The 18,277-nt window shown below is 42.0% G+C and overlaps 1 protein-coding gene across 3 annotated transcripts; it reads right to left on the bottom strand.

Moving 5' to 3' along the window:
• Positions 1-3,416: 3,416 nt before the first annotated feature.
• Positions 3,417-17,753, bottom strand: LOC113010863 (SUN domain-containing ossification factor). 3 transcript variants are annotated; one of them, XM_026150105.1, is made up of 24 exons: positions 17,443-17,753; positions 14,225-14,330; positions 13,838-13,957; positions 13,319-13,539; positions 13,133-13,234; positions 12,869-13,010; positions 12,664-12,781; positions 12,422-12,546; positions 12,243-12,310; positions 12,030-12,137; positions 11,732-11,837; positions 11,302-11,322; positions 10,825-10,880; positions 9,630-9,712; positions 9,304-9,357; positions 9,132-9,197; positions 8,326-8,413; positions 6,506-7,846; positions 6,279-6,366; positions 5,354-5,458; positions 4,920-5,077; positions 4,620-4,714; positions 4,461-4,516; positions 3,417-4,112 (listed from the first exon to the last, which is right to left on the bottom strand). In XM_026150105.1, the coding sequence occupies exons 1-24, from the start codon at positions 17,499-17,501 to the stop codon at positions 3,660-3,662; spliced, it is 3,939 nt and encodes a 1,312-aa protein (XP_026005890.1). In that variant the 5' UTR covers positions 17,502-17,753; the 3' UTR covers positions 3,417-3,659. The 3 variants fall into 3 exon arrangements, with proteins under 3 accessions (XP_026005890.1, XP_026005891.1, XP_026005892.1); XM_026150106.1 differs by having other exon boundaries at positions 4,620-4,711; XM_026150107.1 differs by lacking the exon at positions 11,302-11,322.
• Positions 17,754-18,277: the final 524 nt, after the last annotated feature.

Raw genomic sequence — 18,277 nt, 5'->3', positions numbered from 1 at the left:
TCTGATGAATAAAGTGACTTTGTTCTTTGATTGCTTACACCACTGACAGTCAAAGAGGTCCGTGCTCCAGCTTTGGTATGTGAAGTTGTGTTTTAATTAGCAGGTGTTTACGTGTGTGTGATACACCCATACCCAAACACCTTTATAACTAAGCTTGCTTTAAAAAAAAATACTGAAATGGCCAAAATGCTAAAACAGAGGGATTTGACAACCTGATGAGGGACTATGCCCATCTTTGCCCATCTTTCATATGCAGTCTATAAGAACGACTAAAAAAACAACCCTCGGGCTGGGGCTTTATAAATCTACAGCTACTTAAAAAATGACTTGAGGAAATAGCATCACAACAGAAATGCCCGAATGAGCTCGAGATTAAACAGAACTATGTGTACAAATGTACATAAGACTGCTAACGCCAGCTTTGGAGTGTTTCACGGGTTATGTGGTAGCTCTCATGACCGGATAGCTTCTTGAATTTATTAGTATTTATAGCGTGTAAAGAAATTCTGCCAGGAGAGGCACAGAGCAGACACCTGTAGACCAAAATAAAAGCCTACATATACAACAGCAGACTGAGAATATCCCATCCATGACAGACCTCGGATGAAAGCAAAGTGCCTGGGAAAAGAGGATTGCAGCCCTGCATTTGCAGATAATCTTTGGGACGAGGCAGGGCAAAGAGAAAACTAGGAATTCTGTTTAACAAAATGGAAAGGGGGGGTATAAGCGTCACGCTTATCTCTGAAAGGCTCTCGCTACCCAACCAGGTCAGATGAATAAAGAGGTTTTAACCCAATTTCTCACGTCCAACGTGGTTGGCTTTGCTTACGCGTGACCACCGTAAGCAAAAGACAGTGTGAGGGAAAGTAAATAATCCTGTTTGTTTGTTTGTTTGTTTGTTTGTTTGTTTGTTTGTTTGTTTTACTTTAAAAAAAACTAGCTGGAGCTATAACAATGTGGTTTTGGTTCGTGGTTTCACATCAAAAGATTTCTTCAAACGCACATTTTCACTCCACGCTCTGTGGGGTGTTTTTCTTTTCTAAAAGGCACTTCAGCCGTGCAGGACAAAAACAGGGAGCACGTTTAGATGAGCATTTCTCACTGGAGAGTCTAACGAGTGCATTTAATAACGGAACACAAACACGATAAAAGGGACGGCACTTTCATTGGCTTTATAGAGGCACAAGCAAATGAGTTCGTACTGTGGAGAGCAGCAGCCTATTAGCCCTTGAGCTAATTTACTTCTATCCTGAGTGATGACTCATCACATGGATGGTGATGGTAGATCAAACAGAAAAACAATCCCCCAGCAGAAGTTTATGATAATGCTGGACTGCCCCCTGCTGGACGTCGTGAATCATTTCTTACATAATGGAGGTTACTGCAGTTCACCTTTATATTACTTGCAGACCTGGGTGAAATTTTTGGTATTTCTATTAAAACTGCTGTGCTCAAAAAAAAGTGACACAGTCTGATTTAATGTGAAGTGTACGGACTTACTGTGCTTATTTATATGACTTATAACGTCCACCTGCGCATCTCTCCCAGCCCCATAAGCTTCATCTCAAGTACATAATCGCCTTTTAAAAAGCTGCGAGACCTCATAAAATTAATCACCGTCCAAAGAAAATAGAGGAAAACATCTTAAGCCAATCACATGCAAGTCAAGCCCCGTAAAACAAGCGTTTTTGTGGCCTATTAGAGGTAGTGTCACCCATCTCGCTGACCTCCATTAGCTGCCGCTGTCTGATGCGACGCAACATTCTTCTTAATGCAGTCAACCACAACTGGCATTGAAGAACTGTATACAGAAGCAAGCACAACATTATGCAAACACCAACACTACGCATCAATCACATGCTGCCAGCAGAACCTTCTGATACTCAGTGTCATCTCTCTGGGGTGATTCTGTGTCACTCTGATTGCAGGGGTATCATTATTTTCCTCTGGGGCTCAGGGCACAGGGTCAACAACAGATCATCGCTCCAGAGGCCAGGGGCTCATTGACCTGCTCCGAGTGCTTCGGTGAAGTGCAGGCTTTCAGCTCGGGAGGTCTGAGCTCAAATCCATCGCAGCTGATCATTTTAATTTTCTCCTAATGGCATTTGCAGCATCGCTGGGAATTTAATGTAAGCTTCTACAGTAAGAGTGTTATTAGTCATGAAATTCACGAGTGTCAAAGTAGCGCACGATTCCTGCTCTGCAAGATGACTCAACAATGCAGCAAGCTGAAAGGGGAGAATTTAACATTTAAAAGCTAAAACACATCAAAGACTGAAGGTAAAAACGGCCACTTCATTAGGTACACCTGTTCAACTCCTCGTTAACACAAACCTGTAATGAGCCAATCGCATGGCAGTGCATATAGGCGTGGTCAAGAGGACCAGCTGAAGTTAAAGTGAGCATTAGCATGAGGGGAAAAAGGTGATATAAGTGGCTTTGATTGTAACGTGGTTGTTGGTGACTGGCTGGATTGAGTGTCTCAGAAAGTGTCGTTGTACTGGGGTTTTACCACACAACTGTCTGTAGTGTTTACAGAGAATAGTCTGAAAAAGAGGAAATATCCAGTGAGCAACAGCTCTGTAGGCCAACCCCCCCCCCCAAAAAAACCCTGTTGATGACAGATGTTAGAGGAGAATGCTTTGAGCACCCTGATAGGAAGAAAACAGCAAGTCAAATAACATCCTGTTACAACCAAAGTACGAAGAATAGCATCTCTGAACGCACAACAGATGGGCTACAGCAGCAAATCGCCACACCGAGTGGAAAAAAAAGGTGCCTGTCCAGGTTCAGAACTCGGCATGAACATGAAGGCTGGTGATTAGCTATGTAATAGTGTGTGTGTGTGTGTGTGTGTGTGTGTGTGTGTGTGTGTGGGGGGGGTATTATATTGGCAGACTTTGGGCCTCTTAGAACACCATAACCTACCACAGTATTGTTGCTTAGCATGTCCATCCTTTTATGTCAACTGTGTCTGTCTTCTGCTGGCTGCTTCCATCTGGATAACACCCAGTTCAAACTATGTGAACATAAAAATGAGTTCACTGCACTCAAACAGCCTCCACAGTCACTAGATTTCAATCCACTCACCACTAATAGGAGATTCAATCATAAACACAACTTGGATGTAAATATGGACCAAAATGTTTCTTTGATGTTGATGTTTGAAGTCCAACCCAGTACCAGTAATAAGCTATTTAACCCATTCTTTGTTGAGGGGGGCACGTGTTACCTGAAGTAACATAGCAGCTTTTATTTTGAAAGAGAGATTAGCCACAGCAAATAATTGTTTCAGTTCTTGATTCCTGGTCACATGATATTCGGATTTGTGTTTTGAAAGTGGAAATTCCTTCAACAACAACAAAAATAAGACGTTCACATCTTGAGACCTGTTGGGTCAATAATCACGTTCACTATTCACAACCAAAAGAGGAAAAAGCTTTAATGGAAAGCTGGGAAGACATTTTTTTGATTTGAAGTAAAACAAATGCAAATGATAAGAACTGAACAGTGACGATGAAAATAAAATGAACTTTAAGAGCGAACAGATTGTCTCGCGGTGAAACTTAAAGCTGCCTTTGTCCACAAAAGTAAACAGATGTCCTCTTTTAGAAAGAGTTGAGCAGTGGGTGAAGGGGAGGTTTTTGTCACTGTTTGAGTTAGACGGGACCTGAGAGCGCCACAAATGTCTTAGTGCTTGGCTCTGATTTCCTCCTCATGATGTCTTCTATGGTCGAAATGGGCAACGGTTCACTTTCGTCCCTCCGAGGAGCGTGAAGAAAATCCACCACCGTGCAGCTGGGCTTAGGACGCCTGCGTCGCCATGCCCGTTTCTCTGCCCGGCTCTTGGGTGGAGGGAGGCCGTCACAGATTCGAGAGCAGGCTGTGGTGAGGCCACAGAAAGAGGGGTCGTCTGAATGAGAAGATCCCTCCGAGCTCCCCTCTGACGGTGAGTCTCTAAAGGTAGGGTGAAGTAAATTTTTTGTAAGGGGGATGGGGTTTGTGGTGACAGGCACTCCGTTGCATACTCCATTGGTCAGCTCAGGAGAAGACCGTAAGGAGGGTTTCAGAGTCTCCACCTTTTCTAGGGGTTTCATCTTACGGCGTCTCCTCTGTATAAGAAAAGAATCGGACAAGGCAGAAACATGAGATGCATTTTAATCACGATACCCTGGTAAAAGGGTTAATAACTTCCTGATATTACACTGTGACAATACAACACCAGTGCATTGTGCTAAACCCCAACGTTCAGTTTACTAGTTGCAAATTTATAATGGTTCACAGCTTACTGAACTCAGTAAAAACTCCCCACTGGTGGGGTTTCCATGCTGCGCAATACTCAATATTGCATCTCCTTGCAAGTTCTTTTTTTTGACAGTTTTGAAACTCAACACACATCGTGATATACTGACCAAGCCCCCCCTTCCCCCACAAACCACGCTACTAAAAGCGTTACACACCTTTCTGTTTGCTGGATAAAGACTCTCTGTTCCCTCTGCATGCATGCATTCTGGGCCTGTTACAGAAAAAAAGGTTAATTTCTACAAGCTGATTAGCGATTTTTAGCTAAATAAAAAGCAGATTCTTAAAACTTTCTGTGTTATGTGGTGCAACTTTACCTTCAGTGGTGGCTAACTGGAATGAGTCAGAGTTTATGAGTGGATAGGACGCACTCCTCTTCAAACCCAGTTCATCACAGCAGGAGAACTGTCTGCTAAGGATAACATTCAGTGTATTAATGGTTAGTGGAGAAGACAGCACACACCACCTTTATCAAGATATCTTGATGAACAACTCAAATTGTCCTAATGAGTAAAAATCACTCATTGCACTGCAACTTCTCCTCACAACTCCTAAGAGCCCATTTGAAGTGCTCTCTTTCTACTTATGGCTTCAGGTGGCAGAAGTTGTGTTTGTACCTTTCAGGACAGCAGTAGGTGTAGCTCTTAGGCGAGGGTGGCTCTGGTTCTGTGGTTGGAGGTACAGTGGAGAGGCGACAGTGGTTGGCACACAGTAGAAGGCCGAGAGACAGACACAAGAAGAGAGACAGCAGCAGGTAATTCTGCCTGTCTGATACCTGGAACGCAGGAAAGTGATTTTAAGTAACATGTGATATGTTGATGATGAGGACAGAAAGTACTCTGACAAAAAGCGTTATAAATACACTGTGAGGGGTTTTTATAAAGTTGGTTAAATATTAGCAGCTTCTCCTCATGCAAAAGCACCTAATGAGCAAGAGCACCAGCGCACCCTAATGACTGAGTGAGAAGACTCAATTTACTCCATTTGGGAAAAGGCAGGAAAAAAAACAGGACTGCAGATGACAGCTTTGTGCCCGGAGTGTTGCACACACCTCATTCTGCAGTTGGCTGACTCTGACAGACAAGTTGAGAACCAGCTGAGTCACGTTCTCCAGTTGACCCTGCAGAAACTGGATGGATTCAGTCTGACGTTGGTCCTATGGGCGTAAAAAGGCAACACATTAGCAACCAACCGCACAGGTTCACGTCACTGAAATGATATGCAAAGGTATGATGAGTAAGTATTTTGGGGTATAATAAGTGCTTGCTCTGTTCACTTGTAAACAAACACAGAGGCATTTCCCTTTGAAATTTCTCTTCCAAACACAATTTTGTGTTGTTGACTTTTCATTGCAACACTTGAAACAAAAGTGCAAAATGGGACCAACTTGAAATTATTTTTGCTACTCTCTTTTTTTCCAGTGTGTTTAAAATATGGTCAAATCTGATATCGTTATTTGCTGCTGATATCCAGTCTATTATTTATGTATTCTGTAGTGGACCAAAACAAATCTACTGTGGTCATAAGCTAAAACAATGAGCTACATGAAACTGAAACGTGACTATTTTACTGACTGCACCACAAAAATATGGAGCAACATTAGCATTCATGTGCAGTTGAGCTCCTGCCCACCTGACAACTCTCCAATAGGTCTATTCGCCCTCTTTCTAACTTAGAGTAAACGGTGCGTTAATGGACCATAAAAACAAAACAATGAGTTGAACTCCACGTTGAGTTGCGAAGAATTGCAAAGCCAGTTAAGGGTAGGTGTTTGAGCCATCGCTAATAGAAAATATTGATTAGCGCAATTTGGATCCCAAGAGCTTTGAGGGAAAACACATCTGACCCTTGGAGGCAGCTGCTACATCATGTGGCTGTTCTACAGTCCAAACAAACAGCAAGAAAAGATTTTGGAAAGAAGCAGCCATCTCAAAGTCAGACAAAGAGCTCTGCATGAAAACTGTGTTGTTGTTTACCTGCTCCTCTGCAATTCTGGAAGTGTTCTGCAGTTTAATGATGGTTTTGTTGAAAGCCTTTTGCATCTCTTCCATCTGCTTTCGATACCTTAAGAAGAAGAAGACGAAGAAGAAGATTTTTATTTATTTATTTTTTTAAAAAGGATCACTGTAACCTCAGCTCATTAACAAAAACAACCTTTGTATTTTTGTTTTCCTCACTCCTCATGTCCTTCCACCATCCTCACCTCTGGCTAAGCTGCTCCAGGTAGCGTCCGCTCAGTGACATGTTCATCTCCAGGGCCTTAATGCGGTTGTTGAGTCTCATGAAGACCGACTCTTTCTGGCTCGAGCTGTGCACCGGGTTCCCGTTCTGCTCTGTGCCATTAGGGGGCTCTGCATAGATGTCCGAGAGGGACGGTGAGGTGGGTGAAGAAGGAGTTGGGGAGGATGGGCGAGGCAGCTGACCGTTGCCACTTGAAGATGCTGAAATGTCGTCTGCAAAATCCTCCATTTTAGCATCTGCGATGGCTGCGTGACCGCCAGAAGGCTCAGGTTCTGCAGCAGGTTCTGGAGCAGGGGGGGATACTTCAGAAGAAGCAGTGCTGCTTTCGGGTACAACAGCTGAGTCAGGCTGCTGCTCTAAATGAGGGGAGCCTGTGGGTGCAGGGACTGGAGATGGATCTGTTTTGTCTTGGGTTTGAATGAGGACATTTGTTTCTACTTGAGTGACATCAATCTCCAGCTTCTCCTCTGGGGGTGCCACCGATATGTCGTCTGCTGTGGCACTGGTGCTTGGTTTTACAGGGACAGAGCTACTGAGAGAAGCCGAAGGCTCGATGTGCTCTTCTACCTCCAGCACATCCTGGCTGTTCTCCAGCCCTGGCTCCTTTGCCGGTTCCAAGGTGGACAGCTGTGGCGTTTCCACAATATGGGTAGGTTTGGCTGCAGATGAATCAGCATCGCTGGATTTGGGGAGCGTCATGGTTTGACTGGGCTCCCGGAGAGGCGATCCAGATGCAGATTCTTCTGTGTTCCCAGCAGGCTGTGATACCTCCGATTCTACAGCTTCACTCTCTGGCTCCTGCTCAGAAGCTTGTTCTTTGTCTTGGAGCTGATGCAGCTCACTCGGGTGCTGCTGAGGTTCGGGGTGGGCAGATGAGTGCGTAGGTGGGTGCCAAGATGGTGTTTGGGTAGAAGGAATTATTTGCTGTCTTTCTGCTGTTTGGCATTCCCTGTGTTTGGATAGTGAGGCAGAACACTGCTGCTGGAAATACTCCAGAAGAGAAGCTGCACAGGAGCATGGAGAAGAAAGTGAAGGAACTGGAGGGCAGTACTTTAAGCTTTCCTGTTGTCTCTCATGATGATCCTTTTTCTCTTCTTCCAAGTCATCCTCCTTATCCAGAAGGATGATTGTAGAGCTGATAGGTTCTTCCTCATCCTTGTCTAAAGGAAGAACTATTTTTTCCTCCATGGGTGGGAGCTCTTGTTTGACACCTTCAGATGTGGTTGACGTCTCTAGGGCAGAGTTTTCCACAGTTTCAGGGATATCAGTGTCTTGTGAAATCTGCACGTCTTCAGAGTCTGGACTGGAGAAACGATGTTGTAAATATTAAATGCAGAGAAGAGCAAAAACTGTAAAAGACTTATAGCCTTAACCAGTGTCGTCTACACACGTACAGAAATTAAAACCGCAGCTTATCCTTTATGTATTTTAGTGAAACACAGCAGTGCTCCATGACCTGCGGCATTATTCATCACTTTTCAATTCTGATAATAAAAATACAATTTGGTTTGCTGAAATTTCTAAAATGCTTTTTTCCAGCTCTGAAAACAATACCAGCATTTGTTGAAAGTTTGCCTGTGGTCAGTTTAAAACCATCTCTCACTTTTACACATCGAAAACGCCACGCCATAGGTCACAGGGAGCACTATTGCATTTGTGTGAAGAGGCTCAGAGGGACGTGCAAAATCTACTAACTATTAAAAAATGAAAAACACTATAGATAACACAGGTAATCAAAGGGAGTAAAATAGTGAGCCTGTGGTACATCTGACAGGTACTCACACTGAAGTAGTAGTGATAGTAGTTTCAGTGGTGGATTCAAGGGGCTGCGATGGCTCAGTTATGTTCACTTCTTGGGTTGAAAGGCTGCCTGAAAAAAAGAAAATCAGAAAAATTTAAATCAACAACAAATGTTTCAAAAGTACAGTTTAGTCAACTTCAACATTTTTGATTAAAGGAAAAAACTAAACAAAAATAAGCTTGTCAATCCTGAACGTTGTATAAGACTGAAAACTTTACCAAAAAAAGTGTCAGAAAAGTGTGTGAAACAGAAATTAAAAACCAAATGATTTAAAAGCTGTATTTATATAAAACTAGAACAACGTGCAGCATAAAATGCTGAAATTCAAATATCTTTCTCTTGAATGTTATATATTTCTATTACAGTTAATGAATGTACTTTTTATTTTCTATCAGTAACACATTGTAGTCAAGCTGTGTTTTTGTAGTTTTAGAAGCCAAATATTATTTTCCTTGTTGATTAATATGAGATTTTAACTGGTTTGGTTTCGTCTGGCTGAGTTAATCAAGGCCTCTCCTTATGTCGTGTACACTAACACATCCCCTAACATCAAGGAATCAGGTTGGATTGCAGGTTAAATGACTTACAAATTTCCAAACGGCTTAGTATATTTTTTATATTTGCATGGTAGGGGTTCAAATTAAACCCACAGATTGTTTTAATTTTACATTTACACCGGACCCTGACTTTTTGGGAAATTTGGATAGCTTTTATTATGCTTACTCTAGACAAGGTAAAATAAGAAAACAGTAGAGTGTTATATGCATATATGGCGTGTTGTCCGTACCATTCATCTCTGTGCCTCCTCCAAGAACGTTGACAGCAATATTGTTCACCATGTTTAAAATAGCATCTGAAGAGCAAATGATAACATCAGTCACAAGTTCACACAAACACAATCTGAGCTTGAGAACAAATGTACTCATCTTCATGCTGTAGGAGTTTAAAATCAGACTTGCCTTTTGCTGATCCAATTAGATCAGCCTCACCAGGTGCCGATCCAGAGGGATAATCTGTAGGGAGTGTTATTAAACGCTTTCATATATATGTAAGAAATTAAAATCACCAACCAATATAAATGTAAAGTAAACTACTATGACATTAGCTTAGTTTTACACAAAACAAAACTTTAAAAAAAAAAATTCAAAAGGGATGATTTCAATACTAATTTATTATTCTCAAACTGTACTGACAGCTGCACTTACACCAAGTTTAACAAGTCTATTTTTCTTTTCTTTTAACAGCAGTTTACAGTAATTTTAGCTACAACATCCTCTGTTCTTACCCAAGTCGTCGTCCTGATCATCTGGCCTTTCTGAGGGATCAACTATCTCCTCATATTCTTCCACCATGCTTGTACCAAACACCCTGTCATAAAAATAAGGATCCAAATCTATAACCACAGTCACACTGAAAGTAATTTACAGTTGTGGTCAGAAGTTTCAAACTGTCACACTCAAATAAGAGGAAAATGTTAAGAAACAACCCAGGAAACCTCACTGCTCATAGTTAATGAAATAATGAAGGAGGAAGACCAATTTCAAATTCTTCAGCTTCACTTCAAATCAACAGCTAAACAGTTACAACTTGGACACAACTGAAAGAAATAATAATGGATTGGATTTATATAGCGCTTTAAGCGCTTTACAATGCCACTATTCATTCACTCTCACATTCACACACTGGTGGAGGCAAGCTACGGTTGTAGCCACAGCTGCCCTGGGGCAGACTGACAGAAGCGAGGCTGCCATATGGCGCCATCGGCCCCTCTGGCCAACACCAGTAGGCGGTAGGGTCAAGTGTCTTGACCAAGGACACAACGACCAGGACAGAGAGCCCACGGATCGAACCGACGACCTTCCAGTTACAGATACGCTAATAATCTCAAACACACATCAAACCTGGTCTAGGACTGGATAAATGCATAAACATTAAGCTCCAACCTTGTAGAAAATATGTGGACTATGCTTCAAAGCCAGGTCCATGTCAGGAAACCAACTATTTTAAATGAACTCTACCAAGAAAAGTAGTTAAATCAAGACAGAAGCTTGTTGATGAATACCAAAATCATCTAGTCGAGGTGCAACTTGATAACGAACATTTAACAAAGACTAATGGGGGGGGATGTGTACATATTTGAGCCTGTATGCACACTTATATATTCAAACTTGTACAACCAATTCTTGTTTGCTCCAAGTCACCAAATAGTTTTCACTTCCTCAAAAACTATTAGTCAGCAGTTTCTGAAACTGTGATTTAAATGCATCTTTAAACTCTGCAGAAGCAGGAAACAACTGCCAACAGGTTAGTTCCACTTTTTCTAACCAAAACCTTGATGTAGTACCAAAAATCAGACGCTATCTTAGCTTATGCTGTGTTATGGCTTCTTGCTTCTTGTGCAATATACCGATTGTGACTTATTTAAATAGATTTGATTTGCTTCACACTGCATGCTGTGCGTTAGGAGCACTATCACGTACCTTATGAGACTAAGTGGACAGAAATGTTCAGAGCCAAAGTGAGAGACCAGCTCTACCTACAACAAAAAATGTAAAAAAATGCAAAACTCATTCAGATTATTTCATATCTTGTGTTGCAGATTTATAAAATCATCAGCAGAGTTATTAATTAACAGCAAAGCATTGATTTTGTTATAAAGTCAATTAGTGTAATGAAAAAAAAATGATGGGTTGACAGACTGTGTAACCAGGAAATCAGAGAAATTTGAGAAACATAATAATGGGTATTATTCTGAGGATTATCAAATGTTCACATGTCTGAAATAAACACTTTGGAAAAGCAGCCAATGGACGTTACAATGGTTTGCAGGCAGCACAGCAAGTTAGATCTGATTCTGTTTCATTCGGATCGCAGCAGTTAGACACAAAACACACTCCCCTCCACGTTTACTGTTCAGTTCACCCAACGACAGAGCACTACAAGAAGGACAAGCTAACCTTTATGTACTTGGTGAACATCTGAAGCAAGAAAAAAGGGAAAAAGAGAAATATTAAAAGAGATGTCAGCATGCATTAAAAACGAGACTAGAGAGAGTATGCTGGCTTCACCTGAGTCACTCGGGCAAATGGCAACAGCATCTCTAACACTTTTCAAAATGGCAAAGCCACATTACATGCATTTAAGACACGAAGCTGACAAATCTACCAAGAATACAAAGAGAAATATCAGCAACACCAGGGACAAAGAAAAAAAACACTCCTACAGTACAGTTGGGTAATAGTCGGCTGCAGATCGAAACAACTGTTCGTAATGTAATTACACTGAAAGATTACAGCAATTTGTTGCACACATTCAGCAGAGAATAAAGGAGATATAGCGAAATAATTCAAACAAACAACAAAACAAAAAAAAGAATATAGTGCTCACCTTTACATATTTTGCATAAAGATGCTCATCCAGTGGGAAGCTCTGAACTGTACGTTCATCCCGGGCGTGAAAGGTTCCCAGCTTCAGCCATTTATTTGTTGGGTACCTGCAAAAGTACATTCATACAGCACAGTCAGATTAGTCGATGACTGAAGCTGCAGCTTGGTGTCGCTGGAAATTCCAGCAAGAAACAAAAAAGATGACAAATGAAAATGTAAATAAGTGAAAATGCGATCTTCTTTTAGAAGATATTAAAAAGATGACATGACAGATCCGACAGCATAGCCACTGGGCATACCTATTACTAATGGACACAAGAAAGTCTTTAGGTGTAGACGAGAAGAGTTCAAAGTTGGCGATGACCAACTGCTTCACCTGGATGGGCTCACAGAGCTCAATAATGAACCTGAGCATCAGAGAGAGGGTGGAAAAAAAATAGAAAACTGGGTTTAAGAGGAGAGAAAAAGAGAATTGACTCATTTGTGGATAGAAGGAAAGGGATGCAACATACCAGATTTTATTACTGCAGGGGTTTAGCATGTATAAATCCATATTCTCCTTCAATATGGCTGAAGTGCTCTGCATTGAACAAAGAAGTATGAGTTGAATTTGTCACTGTGTCAACATCCAGCAGGAGAGGCAGATTTTATGATTTCATGGTGAATGGAAAACATAAGCATCATTTTATACCTTAGCCTCGGGGTTAGCGCCAAGTATCTTGGCCCCACACTCCACTGAGGCGTAGTTATTAAAGTTCTTCTGGACCTTCTTCACTGTATGAGAACCCACGTTGTCGGAAGTGTGAGTAGACTGAGCTATGGTGAGAAAAAAAAATGGGGGGGGGGATATATAGAGATATATATTTTCACACTTTTGCAGTTTATTCTAGTACAGAAATGGTTGCAATTTCAAAATTCATATTCTGATCGTACTTTTTTCATTCTCCACCTCCATCATCTTGCGTTTCCACTCATCAAAAGTGGGGATGTCCTCGGGGTCTTTGGTGCTCACACTTGAATCTGTGTCTGTGGTACCAGGGGAGCTCAAGTCCTGTCACAGATAATGAGACAATGAGAGCTGGGACAGCTCCTCTGGCGTGAAAGGAAAAATAGTTCACATCGAATCCACGCTCCTTACCGCCTCCTTGAGTGTGTGCGAGACGTTGGATTCCAGGTGCTGCGTACCGTGACCAGCAGGAGAACTCAGAGGAACATCAGTGTGGACTTTAGTACCTGCAGTGTGAACATTGGAAGTGTTCTCCAGAACAATTGGAGGGCTGCTGTAGTAACGAAAAATGCATCGTTGCCATCGTTTAAAGAGAGTCGAGAATGAATTTATTTATTTAACTACATCCAGAGGTTTTTAAAATCTTTCAAAGGGTGAAATGTTAACTGTACCTACCTGTCACTGTCATATGGATTGTTCTCTTCTTCACATTCAGCAGGAGGCAGGTCAGAATCATTGACCTCAGAAGCAGCTACATCTAAGGCATCGCCCGGGACTCTGAAATTAAAGGGGAAAAAACATTTTAGCAGGAGCATTATATGAAACAAACATCAGCAGTGAGATTTGACAACAGTAACTTGCCCCTTGGGGATGCTGTCTTGAAGATTAACTTTGCTGGGCCTGTCGTTAGTTTCGGCAGAAAATGCAGCGACAGAGTCGGGGGAAGGCGGCGGGGAGGCATGCTCCTGATCTTGAGTGACAGAGATTTCTATATGCTGACTTTCAGAGCTGTGCTCAGGTTGTGATATTCCTTTGTCTGCCTCCAGCTCTACCTCAGCAGCAGACTCGTCTGCTTCAAAGGCCTGATGGATAAAGACAAAGATGGATAAAGATATTTGCGCTGTTGAGTGCAGTGGTATTGTTTGGCCCATTTACCAGAGCTGGACTGATCAATGAAACACTTAAAGCTCTGAATATCCCTGAACGTTCGTGACCTTGATTGCTTCTCTTGCGGTGAAAGTTTTATGCTGATGGAAACAAGATGTAAAACCCTTTTGAAGTCTTAGCTAAAACATGTTTTGACATCCATTTTTGACATTCTTACATAGCAGACAGTGATTGCAATATTAAATATAAATGAAAGCTGCAGTCATACTATACCATATCATATTCTTTTTGGCCCACTTCTTGTGGCATCTGCTCCTCTTTGACACGATCGTCTTCTGTTGGTGGCTCATTTTCAGAGAAAGGCGGGGCAGGTACGACCAAGCTTTCCTCGACCTAGTCACGACACAATAACATTTCACTGATATTATTACACCCCCAAATTTGAGTGAGCTGCTAAAAAACTTTGCTCAGTCCAAATATTCAGATGTTGTTGTTGTTGTTAATCTGCTACAAATCTAGCACAGCAAGGCGTTTCCAGAGCTGTTAAACAAACAAAGGAGTGCATAGTGAAGTGTCTGGTCACAAAAGCTATTCATCACATCGACCTGTACAAGCTCTGAGCCATGAGGTAAGTTCTGGTACAGTATTGCACAATGCTACCTCGTGACGATGGAAGTGTTCCTGAGGCTCTTCTTCCGAGCTGACCTCCTTTGGGGACACGGGGCTCTGGGCCTCTCCTTGCAGCTCTGCGCAACCAACATAGCAACTGTGGTAGCGAAGGGACAGAGTGAAAGACGGTCAGTGCCACAATACCACCGAGTCGGTTTTGAAAAGCAGGGTCACTTCATTTTGTGGAAAACAAAGAGCTCGGATTCTGAGGATGTGAGGAACTTTTAAAACTCTTGCAACAAGCGAACAAAACAACACTTTTATTTCAGGGCAGTGAGTCGTGAACGGAGAAACCTGCAGCCCAGTGTCACAGTGTGACGCACCGAGCGTTCACGTGGCCGTACCCCAAGGAATCAGTTTATCTTATCTGCATGCAGAGCCAGGGAATGTTTTCAGAGCCAAAAGACACACCTCAAGCACACTGCACATTACTCAACCTGTCTGTGAGACCTGCTTTTCATGTGTTATTCATATCCTAATATTGTTTTAATTGTGGGATGACGGATGAAAGTATTTGAGGAATGATGATTACTTCGGATGACTGTGCATATTTCTGAATAACAACCAAATTTTTTTAAAAAGGGTCTTTAAATGTTTATGTACAATATTTTTTCATCAACTTAAAAAACTGGAACAAAACCTAATTGTGGCATTTGCAAATGTTTTGACTCCTCTTCACTTATCAAGTGAAGAGGAGTCAAAACCTTATGTAATTAACTAATAAGGGCTTGTAAATGGCCAAATGCTCCTAGTAGGACTGTGAGCTGATGATATTTCCAAAGCTGGCCTCCATGCAGCTAACACAGATGACGCTCACTGATGCCCACAAAGCAGGTGAAAGCTATAAAAAGCCTGAAGAGCTTGCAATTTCCTTTGTCTAAAATGTCATTCGAAACAGATGAAACTGGCAAGAGGACTGTGGAAGTCTGCAAGAATCAATTAGGGTACTCACGTCTCTGCAGTTCAAAAACCATTTGTCTCGAGGTGCTGGAATTTTGGATACACTTATATATTAAAATATGCCTTTATTTTGAACCCTACAAGTCCGTTGGGTGACACAATCCCAAAAAGAAAAAGGTCCGGGTCACAGTGACTGCCCCCTTGGCAGAAAAACAACAATAAACAGCAGTAACAAGCCTTAAAATAGCTGCGAAAATGTCAAACTGGTGTCCTCAAAGGCCACGCTCTAACAGTCACTTGGCAACAACCCAGGTCATGACATGGATTTTATTCTGGATTCCAGCTCAGGTATTTTACTTGGCCGGCTGCCTGGCTGGCATCGCTTTTGTGTTGATCTGACGTGAGGCTCAACTAGTCAAAAACACCCATGAACAACAGAGCATTTGTTTTCTAATTGAAAGTCATCTACCACAGTGTGATGCCAAAGGAGCAACAGTGGTGCTGAGCCACAGCCAGCTAAATAATTCATTACCCAATTACAAAGGGTTGAAACACTCACCATCACATTCAAAAAGCTAAGATGTGCTCAGTCTCACCGCAAATGCATTAAACGTTTGTATTACACAGTATGTTATTATTATCTTTGAGAAATGAAATGGGTCGTATAAACGCAGGATTTGCAAAACACAGGATTAAGTTTTTAAGTGATAGTAGTGCCAATGCAACACCATGAAAAAAAGACTTAAAGAGCAGCCTTAATATGTGGAAGTGAAGTGCTGACCGCTGCAGCAGATGAAACACGTCTACCACAAGTGCAAAGATCATGTATGTGTGCTCACTCTTGTCAGACTGTCCTTGGGAAACATGTCTGATATGTGACTCTGATAGGAAAAAATGACACATAGTATGATTTCACCTGTATGGTGGTTTATTACGTCAATGAAATAAATTAGTGGTAGAAAAATTAAATCACACACTTTTTTTTAAACAAATGCTGAACCAGCTTTTTAGATATACGGTAATTAAAGTTAGTTAAATACAGTTTTATTTATATAGCACCAAATCACAAAAGCAGTCACCTAAAGGTGCTTTACACTTAGAGTAAAGACCTTCAATAATAGAGAGAAGCCCCCAACAATCAGATGATCCCCTATGTGCAACCACTTGTAGACAGCGGATAAGAAAAACTCCCTTTTAACAGGAAGAAACCTCTGACAGAACCAGGCTCAGGGAGGAGCAGCCACCTGCTGCGACCAGCCAGCTACACTCCCTAAATGTAAATATTGAGAAAAAGCTACTGAATCCTGGTATATCAGATGTATGGGTCTCATGTTAAACATCATACCATGACATCAGTGTTTCTCTAACACGGTAAAAGGAGTTTTGTACTCTTCCTGCTATGATACTCTAGTGGCATCAACAACTTCATTAAATTCCACGGCTTTTTCATGGGGTACAAAGCTGATAAACATTAAAAGGCAAAAGCAGCATCACGTAAAGCTTCTGTCTGAAATAAGAGTTAAACTGATGCTGTTGAAAGTAGGCCATGCCAACATCACCACTATAGATCCTAATAAAATGTTACATCGTGTCCCTCCCTCCCCTTCTGTCTGAAGCACAGCAGGCAGTTTGTTTGATGGTTTGTTGCCATCCTATTAAATCAAGCCTATAACCCACATTCATCCTAAACCCTGTTTCTATGTTCTGTGTCAGAATTACAGAGTCCCAGCAAACTCAGGCTTCCACAGGACAGACATGACTGACGTGCAAGGCCCATAATCCTGTCAGCAACTGATGAACCAAACCTGTGTAACGTCTGATCCGCCACGGCATGGGTTGTCACTGATGTACACGGAGCAGATTAGCGTGTGTGTGTGTGTATGTAAACCAGGCTGTCTTGGTCAGTGTCTTCTAGAAAGGTAACAGTTAAGCTAGAGCTCAGACAGACTTCGCACAGGTGCCAAACTTAAAGCGGCTGGTAACATTCAAATCATATTCTGGCTTCCAGACCGTAACATTTTCATGAAGTGAACAACATCGCGAGGTCGTTTAAAGCTAACGCTTCCCAAGCCCGCTTTAAAGTTAGCTGGTTAGTAGTCAGCTACTCAAGCTAACTCGTCTGCGAACAAGTCAGAAGTCAGCCAGGTGCCACATCACACCACAATGTTTACGCAAGCTAGCCAGACAAAGCGATGTAGAGGTTAACCTTGGGGTAATCTTTACTCGGGCTGTTTGGCAGTTTGAATATTTTGTGTTTTTCAGCGAAACAACAGTACTGTTTTCAAACGGGACTAATTAAACTAACTCACCAATAGACAACAGCTAGCCACACTGACACAAGTCGCCACAACAGTGGTGTCATCTTCATCCCTCTCCAGCCGGGACAGACATCCTCTCCGCGCTCACAGAAACGTTGTATCCTTTTGCTACGCTGTCTTTCACAGCGGTGTATAACATAAACCGATCCGCTGTTTCCTGTTAACAAAGCTGACGTTGGCGGTTTCACTGGTGAAGTGTGATGCTAACTGCTGTAACTCCCCCCACACACACATACACACACAACTTGCTACCGGGTCACCGCGAAACTGTCCAATGAAAACACAGCGACGCCATGGCGCAGTTCAAACTGAGCGTATGTTGGGAGCGCTCGTTTTGTAGCGCCTGGTCGCCCGATTGTATTGTATTGAGCTCCTTGAAGTGAAGTATTTTAAATTTGTCAAGGGAGTGGGATTTTGCCTTTCAAGCGTTATCATTTGCGATAATCAAAACATACCCGCAGTGTTATAGTGTTACGATCATGCGGGGTGTGGACAGCTAATGGAAATTCACACAAGCTCCGTAAAACATATAAACTTAAACTCTCACTGTATACCCCATTAAATAACTTTATAATAAACCCCAAATTCCACACCGTGAAACTTACATGCGTGCTAAAGATAGTATATGTTTTTTAGTTTTTGTTTTTTTTGGTGCAATCACATGTAACTTGACCTCAAATATTGCAAATCGGTGCGTTTCTTGCACCAGTTTTACAAAAGTATCAGCCTGTATCTCAACAGGTCAGCGCAATTATCAGGAATGCGAAGAGTCCTGTGTTATTTTTGGCTGTGAGGTTCAATTTGCAATTAGATATCGTGCACTGCA

This window comes from Astatotilapia calliptera, chromosome 18 (assembly GCF_900246225.1).
Source record: "Astatotilapia calliptera chromosome 18, fAstCal1.2, whole genome shotgun sequence".
NCBI lineage: Eukaryota > Metazoa > Chordata > Actinopteri > Cichliformes > Cichlidae > Astatotilapia > Astatotilapia calliptera.
This window is presented reverse-complemented; position numbering and strand designations above follow the sequence as displayed.